Below are 13,372 nucleotides of genomic sequence, written 5' to 3'. Positions count from 1 at the left end.
CTGTTAAAGTAAAACGAGTCCTCAGACTGAAAATGTTTCCTTCACTGAGCTGTTTCATGCCGACGTCCTGCTGTCTGTTGTTAAACAACAAACACACTCACAGTTTATGTTGGTGTTTAAAGACGACCTTTTCTCCTCATCTTCAGGTTCGTACTTGTATTTTTGGGGTTCCTACTAGAACACGTATGCATTAGAGAAGATCAATAACCACCTCTTTTTGATCATCAATAAATCGTTCCCATTATTTTTCAAGCAACAGCCTCAATGATTTGCTGGTTCAGTTCCTTAGATGTGAGAATTCGCTGCTTTTCTTCGTCATGTACGACAGGAAACGAAGAGTCTTTTTGTTTTAAAGACAGACATCTCTAAACAGCAACATGAACCAAAGAGTCCAACTGTACGCTGGACAAAAGAAGAAGACATAACTTTGGGTTCTGGAAAATTCCATCATCATCCTCACTGTGACCTCGTCACATGTCCACGTTTGGTCATGGACTTTCCACGTCCACATATGACGTCCAAGGTACCCTGGGTGTGTTGGTTGTTGACGTTCTGGGACGCCGTGTCAACTTCAGCCTGTTACATGCATTGTCTGTTTTCAAAATACACTTCTGTTTTCACAGGAAATGTGCAGTTTGATACAGTCTCTTTCAAAATAAAAGCACTATGTCAGTACAACATACGCACATGGTTGGGCAACCCGGTCTCACTCCAAAGCCATTGAAAGCCAGTGCTTGGTCAGTGACTTCTGGCGTCAAACACCAGTGGAAAAAGCCGTCCTTTCATGTTGACATGATACGCAGCTGGTCACCATTATTGTTTAATGGCGCCCTGCGGTGTCAGGGGGAAACGAAAGGACAAATACGAAACATAAAGGGAGTAAAAGTCTGAGTAGAGCAGGCAGGAGCTGTGGTGTATGTGTCCAACAGCCAGGGACTTTCACCCAGGAGGCCGGTGTTCACTTCCTGTAAGATTGTAAAGCCAAACCCTGTTCTTTCTTCCTAAACCCAACCACGTGTGTGTGTTGGCTAAATGTTACCACGTGTGGAAGAAAACACCAGTTAGTGGTGTTGTACCATTATTGTGTTTAACAGCACAAGAGGACAGAACCCACTTTAGGGGCACAATCACCACTGGATGGTGTCAACGGGCTGCCAGTAGACACCCACATTTGAGGGCTAAAAAGCCGCTGAAAGACACAGCAATGATTCACTAAAAAAAAAAGTTAAGCTGTTAGTCGGTGCTGACCAGTGGTCTGCAGCTCGGCAGGCGTCTCTCCATCCACCATCCTCTCCACCTCCAGTGTCAGCTCAGATACTTCGTCACTTTATAAATGCTGATGTGACACGTATGAAACATACAAATGTAAAGTATCTGTGGTTTGCACAAACATTTGGTGCCAACATTTTCCTGTGGAGACTGAGCTGCACACAAGCAGCTGACTGACTCTCTGCTCCTCAGACTGTTTGGAGGTTGTTCTGGCTGCTCGTCTGTTTCATAACCAGACAGGATGACATGAACAACATCTGTCTGTCTGTGTGTCTGTCCTCTGTGATAGGTCTGATTTGTGCCATCTCTGTGACATTTGTTGAGGTTTGTGATGTCACTGAGCAGCTCTGTGTTTGTATGAAAAAGACGTTTTGGTGGACGCAGTGAGACAAACGCATTCGGAAAAAGCTCAGCTCTTTCGTCGGCTTCAGATCCAGAATGTTACCGTATTTGTACTGTTTTAGTTTTCTTAAGAGACTAACTTTTGTCTGCTCTCGTCACCCCAAAAAACACATCAACTTTCAGGTTAACAAACAGCGTACGCTGCTCTGCCCCTCACACCCCTACTGACCTCTGATCTCCTTCACGTTGTTGTGTTCAGCTCACAGCCAGTCAGAGACACGTGGCTCTGCTAGTGCGTTTTTATGCCTCTGCGCTGGCGTCAGCCATGGCCAAAGGCATTGTGTTTTTATGTTGTCCATACGTACACGTTCCATTCTCATGAACATGATAGCTCAACAAGGCCTCAAGGAAATTTCTTCAAATTTAACACAGACATCTGCGAGGCGATGAACTGTGACCTGTGACTGTAGCTATGTTTCCATCCAAAAATGATTCCAATCATTGGGAAATGCACATTAAAAGAAATACGAATCCTGTGTGTTTCCATTAAATGTACGGACTTTGGTGAAAACTACGAACTCGTGCCAGTTTTCTGCAGAACCGGAAACAAAACAAGTCTCGCATTCTTCTTCTTCTACATTGTCTGGTGGTTGGCAACCAGCTTGTAAATGCATTACCGCCTTCCCAACCCGGAGTGTGGATATCACCATGGAGAGAGGTGCGCTACGTCAGACTTAATTTGAACATAACTGTTTCCATCCCCCGTTTTGCGAATCAGCATTTTTTCGAATCAACCAAAACCCGGCTAAAGCGAGCGTATTTTAGTTTGTGCGGATCAGGGGATTTTAATTTGAATTTTGGCGTTTCCATCATAATTTTCTGATGCGATACTTCTAGATGTGCATCTAAACAGGCTGATGGAAACATGGCTAGTGTTGCTTATTACCAATGCAATATGAGTTGGGTTTGGTGGTGTGATGTCGCCAACACAGGCTGATGATGAAAGCTGCTTTTAAACTAATAAAGTGTCATAATGACAAATGTCAGTTCAGCCAGTTTTCATAAAACAAATAATGACAAAACTCGGATATGGACCAGAGTCCAGCAGGATCCAGTTCAGGATGTGTTTTTGATGAGAACAGCTGCTTCATGAGAGAGAAGCAATGAATAGCAAACACTGTTTGACTGTGAGAGCAGCCTGCTTTTAATTATAATCAGCTGTTAAACACATAAAATGTTCGTTTATTTTAACTCAGTGATTTATTTAAAAGTAAAAAAAACATCTGTTGTCAAATTAATGGGATACAAATGCTGTTAATTTGTGAGTGCATGATGGGAAAAAGACTGTTTGTAGAGTTTCTGATCAATCAGCCGATAAAGTGATTAAAAAGATGAGAGTAAAAAAGGTTCAGTCCTCTGCAGTCTGTCCTGTAAATCCACATCCACTAACAGCCTGGATCAGGTTCCTCCACCCTCCTCTTACCCACAATCCCCTGGGGCTCTGCTCCTCATAATGAATGCAGCAGCGGTGACATTTGCTGCGCTGACCGCCTGCTGACTTCAGATCTGCTGCACTGAGACACTGAATCATCTGAAGAACAACAGAAACTGTTTTTATTCACCGTCTGAAACAAAGAAACAAACAAGCAGCAACGTTGCGTCGACTCATTGTCTCTGAGCTGAAGGTCACAGTCTGAGTCGGTGACATGATCAGCGTTTCAGAGCTCACTGAGTATGTGCAGCTCAAAGTGATGACCTCACTGTGTCACAGTCTGAGCTTTCATCATTGATCTGTGTGCGGTCAGCGGAGGGAGACGTACTCTGATATTCTACTTCAGTAAAAATGCTACAGTGTAGAAATACTTCATGTTACAGTCCTGCATTCAAAATGTTCCTGATGTAAATTAAAGTCCAAAAGTATCAGCATGAAAAGGTACTTAGTAGCAGAAGTTTCACAAAATGGAAATATTCAATTCAAGTACAAGCAGCTCACAGTTGTGTTTAAAGCTCCAGTGCGGAGGATTTAAGGGACATAATGTTAGAAATGGAAGATAACAGAATGAGACGTTCATATGTACATGACAGCGGGTCCTCGTCTGCAGCAGCTCGGTCTCACTTGAAGTTGTTGAAAACTGGCGCAGTGACTTCTGGTGAAACCTTTCACATAAAAAAAGCTGTCCTTTCATGTCAGCATGATGCACAGCCGGCTGCTGTTATTGTTTAATGGCGCCTGGTGGCGTCAGGGGAAACAAAGTGGGACAACAACAAAAGTTAAGGCAGCGAAAGTCCGAGTAGGGCGGGCAGGAGGGGCGGGGGATGGGTCAGCAACTCTCACCCGGGAGGCCGGTGTTCACTTCCTGTAGGATTGCAAAGCCAAACCGTGTTCTTTGTTCCTAAACGTAACCATGTGTGTGTGTTGTTGAAGGAAAAAAATAACATCAGTTTGCAATACTGTACTGACGTAGTGCTTTTATTTTGAAAGAGACTGTATGCAAACTGTACATTTCCTGTAACGCATCCAGATGGAACCTTTCATGGTGTTATGATATGCAAAAGTCAGCTGGACAGCACCTGTCACAACTGTATGATACACAGCTCCGGCTGTGTTGGTATGAAACGCTGCTGGTGACAAAGTAATCCAACAAACCCTGGACTTTCACCTGGGAGCCCTCTGTTCACTTCCTGATGAATGAAGAGCCAAACCATGATGTTTCTTTTAAACCTAATTACGTGCTTTTGTTGATGTCTTGCCCTGTACCGTCAACAGCAGACTCAGGAGGATATGTAGTGCATAATATGTAGATGTGAAGGTCCACTGACAAAACATGCAGCAAACATATGTGACGACTTGGGATGAGAACATGTTGGTAGTTTGCAGCTCCTACGCAACAAGCAGCGTTAGAGAAAACTAAAACACGAAATGTCTTTATTCAGTGTTTTTACCGCTTTAAATCAGCTGCTGTGTGTGTTTGTTTCTGAGAGGAAGAGACCTCTGAGGATAATTCAAATAATCTCATCAACTTTTGCTGTGAAAGTATTTTAAAAAATTTCAGTTCAAATTAATGTTGTCAGATGTGTCGTAGTGAAGCTGCTGGATGTTGGACACAGGTGTCCCCCTGTCCTCCAGGATGTTGGACACAGGTATCCCCCTGTCCTCCAGGATGTTGGACACAGGTGTCCCCCTGTCCTCCAGGATGTTGGACACAGGTGTCCCCCTGTCCTCCAGGATGTTGGACACAGGTGTCCTCCTGTCCTCCAGGATGTTGGACACAGGTGTCCCCCTGTCCTCCAGGATGATGGACACAGGTATCCCCCTGTCCTCCAGGATGTTGGACACAGGTGTCCCCCTGTCCTCCAGGATGTTGGACACAAGTGTCCCCCTGTCCTCCAGGATGTTGGACACAGGTGTCCTCCTGTCCTCCAGGATGTTGGACACAGGTGTCCACCTGTCCTCCAGGATGTTGGACACAGGCGTCCCCCTGCCCTCCAGGATGTTGGACACAGGTGTCCTCCTGTCCTCCAGGATGTTGGACACAGGTGTCCACCTGTCCTCCAGGATGTTGGACACAGGTGTCCACCTGTCCTCCAGGATGTTGGACACAGGCGTCCCCCTGCCCTCCAGGATGTTGGACACAGGTGTCCTCCTGTCCTCGACCACCCAAACTGGTCTGAGGGGAGTCAGTGAGTCGGCCACAGGTAGACTGACTCAGTCTGAACACCTGGTCCAGTGTGGCGTGACGAGGCTGGCTGCTAGCGTTAGCATCAGAGGCTATGCTAGCTCAGACCTCCAGGTTTGTGTTGAGGTGATATTTCAGACTGACGTTCTCTGATGGTTGGAGCAGAACCTGCAGAGAACGCTGCTCCTATCAACAGCTCCATCTGGGCGTTTTTTAAATGTAACTGTTCCGTTCACGGGGCCGAGCAGCGTCATCTCGTCTGCCTCCATCATGTGACAAAGACACTGTGGCCTTCAGTGACGCACCGGGTCAAAGGGCACCACAGAACGCCATTAATCAGAGCTAATGTTTTGAACATGTTATTTTCTGTGTGATAGATTAATCACACAGTTAAGGCATTATTTTGACAGCCATAATTACAACAGTTATTTAAGTAGAACAGAACCATGTCCAGCAGCAGCAAAGAGAAAACATAAATATCAGTAAAGACAACATTTAACTCTCTTTCTCATGCTGAACACTAACAAAATCCACAGTCGTCTCTCAGCGCAGGAAAACAGTTTATCTGAAGATAGTTATTATGCATATGACCAAAAACACCGTGTGAACATTATCCACAGTCTCTCAACCATGAAAACATTCATCCTACATTGCACTGTAGAATATTTGACTGTACATCTGCAGACAGCTGATCTCACAGCAGTTATGACTGCATGTTACTGTGATTTAGCTGTAAAGTTACTGTAATTACCTGCAGGAATTTCACAGTAAAAGTTTGTTAAATATTACAGTGAACACCTGTGTAATTACACTTACAGGTTGTAACTTCCTGTAATTCATTTTCAGTGTGGATGTCAACACTGAAACATGTCGTCAGTTTGTTAAATTCAAAATGTTTCCTCATCATGTTGATGATCCACATCTTTCTTTCATCGGTCAATAACGCTGTTATGTAACATTGTCGAGGGCCAATTAAAACAAGCAGCACAGACACTGCAACACACACAACAATGTGTCTGTAAAAGTACAGTAAATAAGATGAAGATGGAATTAAAAATAAATATGATATATTTTCTGCTGCTCTACAGAAATGAATCTGCAGAAGGATGGAAACAGGAGGATGAGGAGCGGCATAACGAGTGAAATGCATTTGTGTTATCAGACTGATTCAGGATCAGATGAGCGGAGGCTGGAAAACAGCCGCAGGAGAAACTTAGATAACGTGTTATCTAACAGACTGAAAAACATGGAGCCAAACTGAAACCAAAGTGACAGATGATTAGACACTCCCTGAAAGCCATCTGCTGCCGAGGAGGAGCAGGAGGAGCAGGAGGAGGAGGAGGAGGAGGAGATGGTGTCTCTTCCTGCAGGAGGCCAATGAACAGCAGAAATACCGGAGTTTCTGTTGTTAAGATAAAAAAAAAATACTTAAACTTTGGTCAGTAGTCTAAAATGGATGTACAGTATGAATGAGGTTTGGTTGAAGGTGTTTTTTATGTGTGTGTGTGTGTGTGTGTGTGTGTGTGTGTGACTGAAGTGAAATTCTCCTCGTGTCTCTCTGGATAAACTTCACTTCAGTTTGTGCAGTCTCATCTATGATAATAATAATAACCAATAACCATATGATTTATTGTTGTAAACAGCAGCTGAGGTGTCTGTGCAGCCCCGTCTCCCAGAGATTATATACAACTAATTTCAAAGAGGAGATACATTTGGAGGAAATGTAACGCAGAGGAAATTACAACTCAGAGTAAATTATAATATGGAAATATGGCAAATTAACGTATCTGGTAACCTGTAAAAATGTAAATGTTGGTGGTGGACTGTCGGACACTGACGGCTTGTAATGATCTTCAGATGCCTGATGAGCCACAGGCTGGTAAACTCCAGTAAATAGTCTGCACCAGGATGTTTGGGTTGGTGCGAGTTGTGAGCTGTAATTCAGCAGTAAATAATCAGCCGTGTGTGTCTGACTGTGGATGGTGGAGCTGCTGAATGGATTTGTGGAGTGTGTTAGTTGCAGCGGTGGCTCTTAGCAGCTAGCTATTAGCTGTTAGCAGTTAGCAGCGAGCTCCGCTCGCAGCCTTCACAGCTTCACCCCGCAGGACTCCACTCAGTCCGGACTGGAGAAGGTTTCTGGCAGTTTGTTAACATGTTTGTTCTTTTCATGGCGTGGGAGAAATCCATCAGAAATTCCTGATATAAAGTGAACGTGTGTTTATCACACTGAAGGAGCTCCTCCACCCTGTGTGAGAGTCCAACCATATAACACCTCCTCCTCTGTGCTCCTGCAGGAGGCGCTGCAGAGTGTGAAGATGGCCAACGCCGTGGCTTCCTACGACCAGCTGGCCCACCAGGTGGAGGCGCTCCGTAAGGAGAACTCCCACCTGAGGAGGGAGCTGGAGGACAACTCCAACCACCTGTCCAAACTGGAGACAGAGACCACCGGCATGAAGGTCAGTCTGCCGTCACACAAACAACAGCAAGAAATCAATTTGTCTTTATATAGCACATTTCAAAGGAAAAGTAATCTCAATGTACTTTTGTCCGTAACTGCACCAGCAATAAAACATCTCCAGTGTTAAACAGTCCACAGTGACTTCAAATATATTCTTGTTCAAAACCCCAGAGTACTGAGTTTATTATCATAAACAAAGCAAGGAAGTAAATAAAGAAGTGGGAGGAGTCTGAACTTTATTTTAAATGACTGAAACAATCAATCACTTATTTGTTCTGTCCATGATGAATCACCTCAGTTTGAATTTGTATTAAACTGAAATAAAGAAACACTGGTGTGTTCCTGTGGTGAGATGAACACTGTAGAAAATGAATGTGTTCACATCCTGTCTGTGCAGGAATATGTTGTGCTTCAAAAAATTGGAACCAGCCCTTTACATAGATGAGGAAACATTCAAAACATGTTTGTGTCACTGTTCATTTCAGAGACATGGCGACTCATCGTCTCGTCAAACCTCAGTCTATGTTTAAAATCTCACATCGACTGAATCTGAAATGAAACATATTCATATGAAAAACATCCATAAAGCTGCAGAGACAGAAATCAGGCCGAGACCTGCTGCACACTAATCCCATCAGCTGCACACACATAAACACATATGTACATGCACACATGCGTGTGACTACACACACACTCGCACGTGTCCAGATGCTGACAGCAGCTGGATTATCAGACTGAGCTCAGCTGGTTTCATCAGAGGCAGGACGAGAGACACACAGGCAGCCGCTGGACATGACGGACATGCAGCAGGTGAGACTGCAGGAGGACGAGGGACGTCTGTCTGCAGGGTCAGAGTCAGGAGGACGAGGGACGTCTGTCTGCAGAGTCAGAGTCAGGAGAACGAGGGACATCCGACTGCAGGGTCAGAGTTAGGAGGACGAGGGACATCCGTCTGCAGGGTCAGAGTCAGGAGGACGAGGGACGTCCGTCTGCAGAGTCAGAGTCAGGAGGACGAGGGACATCCGTCTGCAGGGTCGGAGTCAGGAGGACGAGGGACATCCGTCTGCAGGGTCAGAGTCAGGAGGACGAGGGACATCCGTCTGCAGGGTCAGAGTCAGGAGGACGAGGGACATCCGTCTGCAGGGTCGGAGTCAGGAGGACGAGGGACATCCGTCTGCAGGGTCAGAGTCAGGAGGACGAGGGACGTCTGTCTGCAGAGTCAGTGTCAGGAGGACGAGGGACATCCGTCTGCAGGGTCAGAGTTAGGAGGACGAGGGACATCCGTCTGCAGGGTCGGAGCCCAATAGTCATGTTATGTCTCTTTGAGGTAATGTTTAATGTCTTGGTGGTCTTTCCGTGTCTCTTCTTGGTCTGTACATGTTAACTTGAGGTACATTCTGCAGGGGCCCAAAGTGTCAGGGGCCCCTGGGACTACACCTGCAAAATGTACCTCACCTGTGTGAGGTGGGCCCGTTCAGGCAGGTGTGGTTGTCAGGGTGGGATTTGGACTCAGTATTTTGATGCTGGCTGCGGCACTGTGTGGACACTGTGTGGACTGTGTGGACACTGTGTGGACACTGTGTGGACACTTTGGTTGTTGTTAGGAGATGAAGAGCAGCGTGTTTCCTCCCGGGCCCTTTTAAAGGAGGGGCCCCGGGCCGTACGTCCCCGCTGAGGTCTCTGTATGATGTCACAGCTCTGACTGTGTGCAGCTCAGATTGTTGGTGCAGGTTTGACAGCTGTTGTGAAGTCGCTGTTAATGTCTGTGCGGTCTGTTATGACACAGTGACAGACTGTACAGACAGCAACGCCACCAACATACACACCAAGCTGTGTGTGTGTGTGTGTGTGTGTGTGTGTGTGTGTGTGTGTGTGTGTGTGTGTAGTCTCTGTTAGTTTGTCCTCCATCTTTCCTCTGTATGTTTATGAAGCAAACTGAGAATGATGACACACCCTGACCACAGCAGCATGAAGGTCCTCTGCTGTGGTCAGGAGCGCTGGTTACGACTGAAAGAATTATTCACCTTCATTTCATTCTCCTCTAAACATGTGTATAGATATTAAACTGTGTGTGCTGTAAAAGGACAAATAACCTTAAATATGGCCGTGAACATCAGGCGCAGTATTTTCACTCTGTAAACATGGCGGCTTCATTAACAAGGTTTCAGATCAGGAGTCTTTGTTTCAGGTTTTTTGCAGCAAACCTTCAGCTGACACTCAGGACGCTTCCTGTCTGTAAACATGATTGTTGTTGTTGTTGTTGATGCAGGAGGTGCTGAGGCAGCTGCAGAGTAAACTGGAGCAGGAGGCAGGAACTCTGGCCTCGTCCGGGCGGAGCGACGTGCTGCACCAACTCAAAGGTCTGTATCAGATCATGTGACAGAGAGCTACAGGGTGTCATTAAACTGGTGTAATGAAGGTGATTCTACTGGACTCCACTGGGACCAGTAACTGCTCACAGAGAAATGAATCGACTCAATCAGCTAATCTGATTGGCTGCAGCTGCTCCGCCACGTTATGACTCGATCCAATTAAAACAGCTGATTCAAATTAGATTCACTTCAACTGAGCTCAGCAGCTGATGAGATCATCAGACTGTGTCTGTCAGGAGGAGTAATAGATTACAGATACAAGGAAGCAAGGACAAGGAATGAAAGAGAAAAAAGGAAGGAAAAGATGAAGAGAGGGAAGTAAGGAAGGAAGGGAACAAAGAAAAGTAGAAGAGGGAGAAAGGAAGGACAGGAACAAAGGGAAGGAAAGAAGGGAGAAAGAAAAGAAATGAAGGACAGAAAAAAAGGAATGGGGAAAGGAAGAAAGGAAATGAACAATAGAAAGGAAAAAGGGAAGAAAGGAAGGAAATTAAGGAAGGAGAAGAAGGATGGTAGGAAGAAAAGGAATGAAGGAAAAGAAGAGGGGAAGGACAGAAAGGAAAGGAAGGAAGGACAGAGAGTAGGGAAGGAAGAGAAGAAGAAGGAAAGGAGGAATAAAACAAGGAAAGGGCGAAGGCAAGTGAGGAAGAAAATGAACAAAGGAACAAGAAAAATAGGAAGGAAGGAAAGGAAGGACAAGAAGAAACAAAGTAAAGGACAAGAAGGAAGGAACGTAGAGGAATGATGGAAAAAAGGAAGGGAGAGAATGAAAGGAAGGGGGCAATGATGAAAGGACAGGAAGAAGGACAAGAAATTAAAAGACGGAAAGGAAGGAAGAAAACAAAGTAAATGAAAAACAAAGGAAACAAGGAAAAATGGGAAGAGAAAGAAGAGAAGGAGGAAATGATGAAGGAGCAGAGGAAGAAAGGAAAGGAGGGTAAGGAAAGGAAAGGAAAACAGGAAAAGACAGGGAAGGGGAAGAGGAAGGAAGACAAGGAACACAGGAAATGGAATAGGAATTAGGGAAGGAAGGAAGGAAGGAAGGAAAGAAGGAAGGAGAGAAGGAATCCCATCCAGTTCTTTAACCGATTGACAGAAACGTCCATCAACTGGACAGATGGACTGATTGATTGACTGATTGATTGTTTGATTGATTGATTATTGATCATCTTCCTCCCTCAGAGCTCCACATGGACCTCACCAACTACTACGAACTCAAGCACCAACCTCACAACCTGAGACTGCTGTCGGGGAGCCTGGGAGGGGCGGGGCTAACAGGTGTTGCAGGGGCGGGGTCGGCCGGGGTCGGAGGGGCGGAGCTAGATGACCGCTTGGCTCTGCCTCCTTCCTCCTGCTCCTCCTCTGCGGCGACGGTAAGCAGAGCCAGGAGTCCGCTCAGAGCGTCGTCCCGTCTGAGCTCAGCATCCGGTGTGGAATCTGCCGCCGTCATGCTGCCGCATCACTTCCTGGACGGGGCCCCACCCAAAACAGCTGTGATCAGTGGAGCCGATGGACGAATGAGCGACCACCACCTGGAGGAGCTGTACAAGGAGAGGTCAGCTGATCCTTTCAGTCCGATACGTGCGGACTAGACGATGAACCCTGGACTGAGCTGAGCTCTTCTATAACACCAGAACATAAATATAAAGATAAAAAATCTTTTTATGGAAAGATTAGTTTACTGAAAGATGCATTAATAATATGTAAGTTACATAAACATTTCCATCTGTGCATCATAAAACCGATTTTAAAAAGATACACACACACATATACTACACACAAAAAGACAGGTTGATAGCAAACAGAAAAACGATGCTTCAACTTAAATATAGATACAAGTAAAACTGTGACACGACATACACATATATATAACATATTACTAATAATAAACCTAAACTATAATTAAAGAAAATAAAAATAAAAAAGAAACAAAAATATATTGAATTAAAATTGCTACTTGTGTGTTTCTATATTTGGTTGTGTTTTCTCACTTTGTAGCTACGTGTTGTCAGATTATAAGAAAACAGTGTAATTTGCAGTGAGCTGAGCTCTCAGGGCCACCGTAGTTTTGTGATCTTGGTGTGTGTGTGTGTGTGTGTGTGTGTCCATCCATTAAAGCAACAGTACTAGCAACATACTAACAGTGATGCTAACAGTGATACTATCAGTGATGTAACAGTGACGCTAACAGTGACGCTAGCAGTGTTACTAAGGGATGCAAACATTTTTGCAAACAGTGATACTAACAATGACAGTAATAGTGATGCTAACAGTGACGCGAACAGTGATGCTAACAGTGATGCTAACAATGCTACCTGTGTGACCGTCTGCAGAAACCTCCTGTTGGGGGAGATCGACCGTGAGGAGAGGGAGCGCTGCTGGTACTTCAGCCAGCTGGAGGCGCTGTCACAAAGACTGGCTCAACTGCCTCGCATCGACACGGTGAGAACACACACACTCACTGATACACACTGAGAACACGCACACTCACTGATACACACTGGGAACACACACACACACACACACACTCACTAACACATGGTGGGGTTAAACTCGCTGAAGTTAATTTTCCCTCTGTACAATAAACAGGAAGTTTCTCTCTCTTCTGTATTTGTCAAAATAAAAGATCTGATTTCAGCAACAAGTGAAAATGCTCGCAGGGAGTGATCAGCTTTAATTCCTGTACTGTCAGATCTGTCCTGAACTTTGTGTCTGTGACCTCTGACCTCTGACCTCTGACCTGTGTGTTGTTGCTGTAGTTTTCTCTGCAGATGGATCTGATCCGGCAGCAGCTGGAGTTTGAAGCACAGCAGGTTCGGTCTGTGATGGAGGAACGTTTTGGCACTAGTGATGAGATGGTTCAGAGGACGCAGGTGAGACCGAGGCTCCTGATTGGACGGTCATTTTCATCTTCAGCCTCAGCAGATTACATCATCAAAGAATTGTGTTAACGACAGATCAAAAATCTGAATGACTTTAAATTAGTTGAATTAAATCATACTGTTGAATCATTGCCGATGGGATGCAGTGCAGACAGCTGGCTGATGGAAACAGAGCACATCTGGACATGTCTGAACTCTGTGTGTGTGTGTGTGTGTGTGTGTGTGTGTGTGTGTGTGTGTGTGTGTGTGTGTTTGTTTGTGTTGCAGATGCGTGTTGCTCGTCTGGAGCAGCTGGAGAAAGAGCTGCAGGAGGCCCGAGGGAGTCAAGAGACCCAGCTACAGGTCAGACACACACAGTAACACACACACACACAC

At 45.3% G+C, this 13,372-nt stretch overlaps 1 protein-coding gene across 1 annotated transcript in view; it reads left to right on the top strand.

Moving 5' to 3' along the window:
* apc2 (APC regulator of WNT signaling pathway 2) overlaps positions 1 to 13,372 on the top strand; it is a 56,900-nt gene that overhangs the window by 8,944 nt on the left and 34,584 nt on the right. Inside the window, exons 2-7 of the mRNA XM_049588234.1 lie at positions 7,583 to 7,744; positions 10,016 to 10,106; positions 11,298 to 11,670; positions 12,449 to 12,557; positions 12,875 to 12,988; positions 13,265 to 13,339. Of these exons, the coding sequence (XP_049444191.1) occupies positions 7,604 to 7,744; positions 10,016 to 10,106; positions 11,298 to 11,670; positions 12,449 to 12,557; positions 12,875 to 12,988; positions 13,265 to 13,339 (903 nt within the window). The 5' untranslated portion in view covers positions 7,583 to 7,603. The remainder of the gene's footprint in view (positions 1 to 7,582; positions 7,745 to 10,015; positions 10,107 to 11,297; positions 11,671 to 12,448; positions 12,558 to 12,874; positions 12,989 to 13,264; positions 13,340 to 13,372) is intronic.

The sequence above is a fragment of the Epinephelus fuscoguttatus genome, linkage group LG10 (genome assembly GCF_011397635.1).
Source record: "Epinephelus fuscoguttatus linkage group LG10, E.fuscoguttatus.final_Chr_v1".
Lineage (NCBI taxonomy): Eukaryota > Metazoa > Chordata > Actinopteri > Perciformes > Serranidae > Epinephelus > Epinephelus fuscoguttatus.
The sequence above is the reverse complement of the archived record's forward strand: the minus strand, read 5'-3'. Positions and strand labels throughout refer to the sequence as shown.